This window comes from Phaenicophaeus curvirostris, chromosome 2 (genome assembly GCF_032191515.1).
Source record: "Phaenicophaeus curvirostris isolate KB17595 chromosome 2, BPBGC_Pcur_1.0, whole genome shotgun sequence".
Classification (NCBI taxonomy): Eukaryota; Metazoa; Chordata; class Aves; order Cuculiformes; family Cuculidae; genus Phaenicophaeus; species Phaenicophaeus curvirostris.
The window spans coordinates 69,085,134-69,095,728 of NC_091393.1; the positions used below are offsets into that span (position 1 = coordinate 69,085,134).

Sequence of the window (10,595 nt, forward strand, 5' to 3'; positions counted from 1 at the left end):
CAGGAAAGTTGTTCTCCCTCCCAATGGATTGAATAATGACAGAAAGTCTCTAAGCCTTGATAAGGTTGTGGCCAGGCTGGCTTTTGGTCTAGTAGGTAGATAAAGATACTCTGTCTTTTGGTTTTATATAAGGATGTCTGGTTTTTTTTTCCAATGTGCATGCCAAAGTGTGACTTGCTTATTCATCTTACAGACTGTCTTTAAATCATAGTTGTATATGTTTGTCTCACAACAAATACAAGTTAGAAGGAGGTGAAAGTGCTGGAGAAGAGTTTTTTATTTTGATGGATATAAGAAACTACTTCCTTTCTACAGAATACAATTATTAGATTCTCTGAATTTATTAGGTAGCAGATTTCAAGGTCTTAATTCTTGGACTCTGTAGGTGACTGGCTGTTTATTCACTTGTAGTTTGTTTGGGTTTTTTAAATGGGTCCATGGATTGCCCTCTGTAGTACACTCCCTATGTGCTTTCTTATTGTTGGGGCTGTTTGGAAGTATATTCTTTCGGACATAAGGCAAGTAATTCTTTAGTTAAATTTACTATTTAAGGAGATGTATTTGTCTAGATTTGAGTTATGAGCAATATTACGAACATTAAGTATTTATAGTATCTGGGCCTGATATTGAGTCCACTGTTGTAAAAAACTCTCCTCTTCAGATCATTACAGTGAGAGTTAACTCTCTGATTATCTAGACTGAGAAGACTAGTTGTTTTGGGATTATGTTCACATTAAGACAAAATGAAGAAATTATTTGGGAAAAGAAGTAACAGGCATAAATTGCTAAAGGTAATGTAGCTGACATTATCTTTCCTATCAAACTGATATGATTGCTTTAAAGCCAGAATTGACATGAGATGGGATTGGGGTTGATACAAATGTACTAAAAGCAGTTTACTGAGAGAAAGGGAGTTTGAGAAGCAGTTGAAAAGTATGAAGTGAAATAGCTTAAGCATCAGTCTAGCAAAGAAGCTTAGCACACTGTAAGCTTCCCATCACACTTACCAACTTAACTCTGTCACCTAGCTTCTTCAAGATTGCATCGTGTCCCTTGTCACCTTTATCTTACTCAACCACTTTTGGATCATGCTTCTGCATATTTGGTTGCACTTGAGAACAATGGCCCTATAAAGGGACTCAACAGCCTCTATAACAGAAAGTATTAGTAGTGTAGGTCTAAGTAGTTTAAGTAAAAATAATAAATCAATCTATAAATCATTCTATACAAATGCCTGCCTCTGCATAAAGGTCAGAATTCTCAGGAAATGGGGAACACCCACCTTCCTCAGACTTTTTCCACAGCCTCCCCCAGTGGCAGCCCATCTTTCCCCACAGGGACTGACAGCTGAATCCCACTCCTTTCCTAGGAATGCCTTTTTAACTGTTTCATGCTCTTTGAGCTCTGCATTGGCAGAGCAGCAGTGTCATTTTGCCCTGGAGCCTGGAAGTATGTCATTATATGCAACTTCTTCCCCTTTTGTGACTGTTGGGAGGCTCACAGATTCATAGCTCTTCTGGTGTTTTCTCCAAATATCTTCCCTCCTCCCAGTATTGAATTAGATCCATTAATTTCTACATGAAGCTCTAACAACTCACCATAGTTGAAAAGTTAACCCAGTATTCCTGATATCCACTAGCATTCATACAATTTTTGCGCCTTTTGGTCTTATGTTATTATCTTGCACCTCCACACTGATCAGGATATCACTAAAGTCAATGAGAAGCAGTGCAGGAAAAGTGACAGCAAGAGGAAGGTATTCAGGAATTTGCCACTAGAACTTGAATCAGGCAGGAGTTGACAGAAGCAATGTAGTTTTGCCTAAATCTTGTTGGTTTCATGGATGGGAAGACAAAGAATCATTCAGGGTCAGTGGAGAAAGCCTAGGAAGTTGACAAAAAATGCCAGTGGCAATTAACTGTTATTTTAATGCATTTTATTTAAAAGAATTAAGACTGTTTCTGTTACTACCAAGGTAACATTTTAGCTGCTTTTCTAGGTTAAGCAGTTAAAATAGTGCTGGTGTTCATATCAAAACACATCCTTTTGCTCTTCCAGAAGTATTAGGTTAATTTACTTTTGCACTTAAAATCCTAATTCAGTTGAATGATCAGTCTTCAGAAAATACACTTGTGTGCATTAGGAATTGATACCAGTTCTGCTGGCTTATGATTTAGCACTGTGGAAGACTCATGATTTCCTTAGTCTCTATATTTCACCAGTCTACTGACTTTTATAGATACAGCTGTAGATTTATACAATCCAGTTTTAACATGGTCATAAACTAAGCCTCCTAATAATGAGCCTTTGATATGCTATCTTTACATCTGTAAGGACGCTTCTTCCTGAAACATACGTATAGGTTGTATTGGCTTCAGTAAGGTTTTATCTAACCACTTGAATCTTCCTGCACAGAAAACAGGATGGGGGCCAAGAGACAGAAAGCTGTCCCAAACCCACACTGTGAGTCAGTGATACAGTTAGAACTGGAACTGAGTGTCTGCTAGCTCTCAGCTTTGTCTTAAATGTATTAGGGAGTAATGCTTTTCATCTTCTGCATTCCCATCAGTATGAATAAATAGACACAAACTCCAAGGAATTTTAAAAAATCTCCCAAATCTGGAGGACCGCAACCATACCAGTGAGACTAGATCCTCTTACATAATCCTAGAAAAATGGGTAGCACAAGCTTAAGGTGGTCATTTATCAGTCTGGAGGTCGTGGATCATTTTTTCATGTGCAATCTGAGAGATGCAGAAGTTCCAAATCACTCTCTCACAGAGTGGCATCATTACTAGTAAACTGCTGTTTCAAGGGGAGACAGCCTTACTCCAAGTAGCTGTTTCTCCAATAGAAGCCAAATGTTTAGACATGTTATGCTGACAGTGACGCTTATTAAGGCCTGCTATTTGGAAAATAACTTCGATCACTATGTGAATGGTTTTGTTCTGTATGAGGATTTCTGTTTTGAGTTAACATGAGACCCACAGAGAGCTGTGCTGCTTTATGACAGGTACATTAGGCAAGCAGTGGGCACTCTATGCTGGAAAGGGCATATTTAGCTGGGACAAAGACTAGAACTAAAGATTCCCTGACATTTCCTGAGAATAACATCTGGATCTATGTGAATTGTTTTGGTAAATATTTTTGTATGTTACATATGCTGTCATTTGCATCATGAGCAGTCTGAATACCTGCATGTATTACATTGCTTTTATAAAACAGTCATTTGATAAACTCAGTAATACTTGTAAAGTCCCTGGGATTTGATACTAATTTACTCCTAATCAACATTTCATTTTCTTATTTAAATGGTGTCTACTGGTGAAGGGAACCAGCTATAACTGTATTTGAAAGTAAGCAAATTCTGATAGACATGCTATTTTATATTCGACTTTGTAAGAGTGGCTTTTGATGGGTTGGAATGTGTCTGACTGAAAAAGATCATGGGAAGATCCATATCACAGATACTTTTCCTCCTTCGGATGTAAGTAGACGTGAAGCAGGAGAAAAGGTGGCATTTTAGGAAAAAGGAAATGTCTTTGAATTTTACTGCATTCTGTTTCATTCCCATAAGGTTCTATTTAAAGCAATTGCCACATTTTGGCTGCCACTTTTATTGAATCTATTTAAATACGTTTTAAAGGTGAATTATGTGTCTGTTTGACATTTTTGTTCTATATTATGCTGCAGCAACCTGTCTGATTTGCAGTCAGACAGAAAGTGCTACAGCTTGGAAATAACAGATTCCAAAGCCTATTTTCCCCCCACCCATGCATGTAAAGGTCTTCCTACATTAATAAAACATAAGTCCATCAAATGAAGTGAGTACCTTGTTGGTAGTGCTGGAAAAGAAATGATGTTTAAATTAATTTTTAAAAGTAAAAATTTGAAACTTATGAAAAGAATGAGGTGTGTCTGGTGAAGCTGGATAAAGGAGAGATGAATGCGAAGGTGGTTTTTTTTCATGTGCTTAGCAGATCCAGCTGGAGTCTTATTTTCAAAATCTGGCCCTTACCACACACAAAAAAATATTTAAAAATAATAGTTACGCAAAGTCTGATTCTCACATTGCCCTGTGTAGTCTTAGTGAAATTGCAGACATGCAAGTGGTCTGGAGATGAACCGCAAGGAACCAGCCAAGGGTATATCATTTCTTCAGTATCATTTTACTGTTGTTTCTTTTTTTCCATTGTTGGATAGTGATGAAAAGACAGAGTAAGTACCATCTAAAGTCCATATTGTTGGCAAGAGCAAGCCAATATAGGATTTACATTTTTATTTTCTACTTTCTTATTTATAAATAACATTCTTATCTCTCATAAAAAAAAATTAAACCTCACACTATTTAATGCCATCATATAGAAAGGGTTTATGTAAGTCTTTGAAACTCAGAATTCCTAGCTTAAATCTGCATCATCAGTGTTTCAATAACCATGTGCATTTCTAAGACTGATCTACAAAATGGATAAAAATGGTAAAGAAACTTTTTACAGTGTGCCATTGAACCCACCAAACTGATTCAGGCAGGCTCCCATTCTGAATATAGCCCTTTGACTTTCACACTTTTGCCACAGTATCTGTGTGGCAAAAAGGATGTTTGTGTCATAAAAATATGTGTCATTTGGTGGTATTACACAAGGCCCTATTTTGGTACTGTTTTCCAAGTCAGTAAGGACTAAGAAAGTTGACTCTTAATTCTGGAAGCTGCTCTTTACATCCAAGCAGCCTAAGTGCATTCATCCCCAGGGATCATGTAAGGCTTGCTACTCACCTTCAGCTTCAGAAAGAGAGAGCTGTGTGCAGTGACATGCACCACCTCGGTTGTAAACATTATGTTCCGTGGCAATTTTCCATTTTTGTTTTAAGTTAGACAGTGGAGACCGTAAATTTAGTTATGTTGCTAACAAGATTGGGTGAAAGTGAAGATAGCTTTGTGATATGCTGTTAAACTGTAGTTGGAGTACTGAGGTCAGAAATGGATGAAAAATGATTTTTAAGCAGCCATACAAAGAAAGGCAGCTTTCTTAGCAGCATTTGGTATGAATACTCTGACAGGTAGACTTCATGTTATCCAGTGTATTTTAAATCCTGACACATTTGAATCTTCAAATAAGAAAGAAGTGATTGCTTTTGAAACTGGAATTGACTATGCCATCGATTATACCTGTCCTTGTAAACTCTGTTAGTGCCAGAGTCTGATGGTATGGCAACAACAACCACACAGTGCAAGTGCTATTTTGTAAAGCATGCTAATGAAGATACGGGGGATAAAGTTATCCACTTGCATCCTCAGGCCTGAACTTGTATGTCATATGTTTGGAAACAGTTTTGATCTACAGGAGTATTTATAAGTTTTGTCTCTCTTCAGAGTTAAAGAAGCAGAGGAAGTCTGCAGGCAGAAAAAGGGGAAGTCGCTATACAATATAAGACCAAAACACGACTCCGGAATTGTAAGTAAAAATTGTGATGATACTTCTGTTCCTGTCACTTGGTCTTTTTTTTTTCTCTTTGCATTTTATAGGTATGGTGTTCTTGATGTACTTTTTTTTTGTTGTTGTTCTGTTGGGGTTTTTTTCATGTTTAGCATTTTTGTTTATGGTCTTAAGATTAACAAATTTGAATGCTGCCTATGAACATGAATACACAAAATAGACGTAGCACAAACAAGAACGGAGTACTACTATTGCCCCACTCTGACAATTTGTCTGTCTCAGTTTTGGTGTGAGATGCAACTAGAAGGTAGAAATGTATTTCCAGTCCTCGAGCTTATTCAGTCTGTATTTGCTCTGTTTCCTACAGTTACAAAATATAAGGGAGGCTTGTGATAGGAACACATTTTTCAGGTTGATTTTGTGTATCAAATAGTAGTGTCTTCTGTTCCACTGATCTGGATTTATCTAGAATAGCAACCATAGAAAAAGATAATACTCTGCTCTGACTGTTCTCCTGAAAATAAATAACTTCAATCATAGCAGAGGGCTAATTCTAGTCACTCAGTGAAACTTTTCCACTATGATTGCCTATGCATTTTACAGCAAATGAATATTCTTCTAGTGGAAAATTTATCTGGCACCTCACATTAAAATTACATCTGCAGCAACTGGACAACAATTATACTTGTGAAATCTTATAAAAGAGGATATTTTTCATGTGCTTTTGTCTGTGTCCCTGTCTGGCACCCCTCCCCTCAGTTCCCCCAGCATGATTTAGTTCTTTGTACTTTGTAGTCATGGCTGTGTTACTGTGATACATCCTTTAAATGAAGCAGGTGATAATTTACTATCTTCTAACTAACATATACGACACAGGAAGAAATAATATTGCATTTTTCATTTCTTTTTTGGACTATTTAGGGAGACTTGGCTGTGGTTAGTGCCACAAAAAATGTAAATGGAGTAACAGTTTGGTTAGGAATGATAAATTAGGTTTTATTTTATCAATTTTGCTTGAAAACAGATCAAGATGTTATTTAAAAATAATAAAAAAGCAAACATAAAGCTAAAGCCAACATTGAGTTGTGTTTTTCCATCTAACCTACATCTTGCTGTATGTAAACACAGAGGTATTTTTTTAAGAAATAACTACATGCTTAATTATTCCTGTATCATTTTCATTATTATTTGCACTGACACTGGGACTTTGAGTTACTGAAAACGTGATAGAGTGAAAAGAAAAGTAAACAAAAATATTTCACAAGCAGTGTGTAGCTTCAGTCTACTTCAGTTCCAGCTTCAAAGGAAAGTTATTTGTGAAGTCAACTCTACAGTAAGTATAATTGAACATTGGCCTACATATTTCTGTGCTTTAGGTATTTGTGTGACATGTCCTTATGTATACTCAAATTTATGCTTTTAAAATTTATTTTATTTTTTTCAGAAAGCAAAGATAAGTATGAAAATCTGAAAGAAGAAAAGCAGAAGCCATTGTTACCTGATAACCAAAACTCAATATGCCTGTGTGGGGAGAGAGGGGGAAGGAAACTACATCATCCTCATCATTTGATTTCTTGACATTTTGAATTTGCTTTTTGTACTTTAGAGTTTTCCGCCAATTGATGTGTTATTGTTCATTCATTCATGAAAGCAATCACTTTAATGGAGTGCCCAGCAATATACTAGCTATGGACTTGAAACACCTTCCCTGTACTCTGTGTCTCCTTTGCCACTCAAAAATGGTATTTTTTAGAGGGTATGGCATATTACAGATAAGCCAAGTCAGCATATATTAGAAGTGGCACCTGCATCATTTCTGAACATGCTGAAAATTGCATTAAGTTGATCTTCATAAGAATGCTACTTGATACAGTAAAACATTTCCATTCCTACTGGCAACATTCGTCTAACACAAATACTCCATGGCACTGCACTTAGATTAGGGGAAGAAATGTTACTCCTAGTGAATTGTTTGTATCTGTTTCATGTTGGCATTTGTAATTTGTATTTTGAACCGTTAAGTGCTGTTTATACAGTATAATCAATGCTTTCCCAACTTGTTTGGTTGCCCTCCATAACTAAATATTTGTGGAACAAGATGTTTACTGTAACTATCCTTAAAATCGATAAGGCAGCATACTTTTACTTCATCTTTTGCCAGATAGTGAATGCCAGGTGATATGGGGGTCAGAAATTCAGCATTAAAAAAAAAAAAAAAAAAGGTGAAAAGCAGCAGGAAAATAAAAGCACAGAAGTATGATGGAATGAGAGAGATTTGGCTATTATAGTTTGTTAATATATAAAGTAACATACTTTTACATGAGCATTAGGAGATATAGTTTTAACTGCTGAAAATTTAAGTCAGACAGGCTTTTGGCCACATGTACATGACTTCCCTTTTGGAATTAGCTTTAGAGTTAATTTAAAACTTCTTTAGAAAGCCATTAAAAGATGCATGTGCGGATTGACATTTATGGAGAACAGTAGCCAATTCTAGTGACAGAACATAGACTACCAACTAATTTACATCAATTTCACACAACAGAATTGCAGACTTTTCCTCCAGGATTTTAGTGCCCCTGACTAGGTGGTTTATGATTGAAGTTTATGACTCTGGGCTTCCATTTTAGACCACATGCTTAATTCCTATTTGCGATCCAGAATTTACTGTATCGGTTTTGATCTCCTCAACTGATAATAAACCCTTCCTTCAGTCCTAATTAAAAAGCCCAAAACCAATCAGCCTGATTGATAACATTTTTCTTTCAAAGCGCACTTTCCCTGAAAGCAGACAGTGTGTGCAACTGAAATGGACACATGCTCACAACCTTGGGGCCTGAAAGACACCGGGGTAAGGCAAATGAGCTCTAACCTGCTGGGTTGTGTTATTCCCTGTCTAATCTAGCACATCAAGAGACATTCCTATCTGTCCAGAGGCTCATATACGCTATAGGGTGTCATAAAAGGGAGTGTGAAATATGACCTCAGGAATCTGTTATTCTTCATGTATACCAAGCACTAGAGAAGATGTTCTTTTTCACTGTGTGAAAAGCAAGTCTCCTGTTGCTGACAAACCTATGTGAAAATCTGTACTCATGATAATTTCTGACAGGAATAAAGATTACCAGGGATGGAGTTCTAAAATTTTATGTTGATGGGAGTAACATTAATATTTGGGAAGTGAAAATAAGAGATTGTTTGCTGTTACTACTAAGTTATGGAAAAAACCTTAAAAACTAAAGCTATTTTAATGGCACTGATTCAATTTCATGTTTGTATTTATGTAAACAATAGTCTTTTCCTCTTAACTTTGCTCCTAAGTGCAAGGATACAGTAGCATGTTTTCATTTGTAGCCTTCCTGTTCCCTTCAGTACCTACAGTATGTATATTACTATACTAAATGAAATAATAGATCATCTAACAAAGATCACAATGTGCAATACTGTATTTAGTGTTTCTATTTCAATTTTTTAGAATGTTTATTTATATGAAAATAAAATGAATAATAATTAAATAACTGCCTTCTCTCTTCACTGTCAGGCTATGCTATAGTTTGTTAGCATCTGTTTGGTCCCTAAGCACCACATCCTATTCAGGCTCCTGTGATCAAGGAAAAACCTTTGTGAAGGGGTGAGTGGAACTGCAGCTTCTCTCTCCTTGCCTTTTGGAAGCACAGTGACAGTAATTCCCAGTTATGTGGAAATATTGCCTTTTCCCCAGGTGGTGGTAGTGAGGAGCTTCGGAGTCCTTCACCCAATCAGCCTATGTATCACTCACTTCTCTGGCTTGTGCATGTTTTTCAGTACTGCATTTGGTTTAGGTACGTAACCTGTTCCTACTAACACTGCCTATGCAACCATCACAAGAAATTGGTATTAGGGCAAAAACATGCATTAAAAGTATTATCTGTGTATTATAATGTATTTGTATACATATGGGTGTATATGATATATACATGTTTGGCTGCATATATATTTTTTATATATGTAGGTATGTTTTATATCATTGAAGTGTTGTCCAACTACCTGATGTGACTGTCACGTACAAGCATACTGCTCTTTTCAATGGATCTGGAGCATGGATGCTAAAAGTTATTTGCAAACCTGTCTCTCCAAATAACAGTGTCAAAGGCTGGACACAGCTGGTGGTGCTATGTTATGATCTCAAGATACAAGCTGTAACATAGATTTCCCTCTTTAATGTCACTCAGCCCCAGCCTATTTGGTTGAAAATGTCTTTCTGTATATAGCTTCTTCCCAGCCTATTTTCAAACTTCCACAGAAAACAGACCACTATGTGCAACACCAAAGCTGACCCACAGCATGCACCCCTAGAGTGGATTCCCAGCATAAGTTTCCTTGTGGCTCTTTTTTTTCAGCAACACACCCAACATTTTACAGAATTCTAGCCTACTGTTTTTTGTTTGTTTTGGATGGGTTTTAGGCCATCAAACACCCTATTGGTCCTCTCTCCCCCGCTTACTGCAACATTATGCATACTACACTCTGAATTGTCTTTAGTCCTACAAGAGTTCCCATGGACAAAATTCTGAGACTTTATCAACCAACACTACATATCACTCACTGTTACTTAAACAAATGCAGTAGCTAAATGAGGACTTTCATACCTGAGCAGATGTGACTTACTGACAATAACAGTCTATTTTTTTAATGAAAAGATAAGATTCATGTTGTTTTGCTTGCAAATTAAAGCCTTTCAGAAGCAAGGTATCTTGTCGTGTGTCATGACACAGTAGTGGTCAGCTTTTTTTTGTAGCGCCTTTCACCATCCCAAAGCTCTTCCAAAACTTAGTTAAGTATTAACCAACGGTGGCAGTGGGAGTACCATTAGTGACATCTGTCACAGACCAAAATTTTTCCTTGCCCAGATTTTCAGTGATCAACTTGAGAAGCTAGAAGCAATTATTAATTTCATTGAGAGAAGATACAGTAGGTCTTCGCTTTGCAATTATTTTGTTGCATAGACTAAGTTAATAAGCAAAGTTGAGTTTCTGCCAAGCTCATAATGCCAATTACTTAAATTGCATCAATTTTAGGCTGCTGTGGACAGAATAAGTGAAAACTGATGGGAGTTGAGTTTTTCTGAAGACAGCATGAACAGGTCAGCAAAGAGAGAAGACAGTGCAGTGTTCCACACTG

General features: G+C 36.8%; 1 protein-coding gene across 1 annotated transcript in view; it reads left to right on the forward strand.

The window, feature by feature from the left end:
* FMN2 (formin 2) overlaps positions 1 to 9,343 on the forward strand; it is a 157,656-nt gene extending 148,313 nt beyond the window's left edge. The window contains exons 18-19 of the mRNA XM_069850877.1: positions 5,372 to 5,453; positions 6,880 to 9,343. Of these exons, the coding sequence (XP_069706978.1) occupies positions 5,372 to 5,453; positions 6,880 to 6,906 (109 nt within the window). The 3' untranslated portion in view covers positions 6,907 to 9,343. The remainder of the gene's footprint in view (positions 1 to 5,371; positions 5,454 to 6,879) is intronic.
* The last annotated feature ends 1,252 nt before the right edge of the window (positions 9,344 to 10,595 follow it).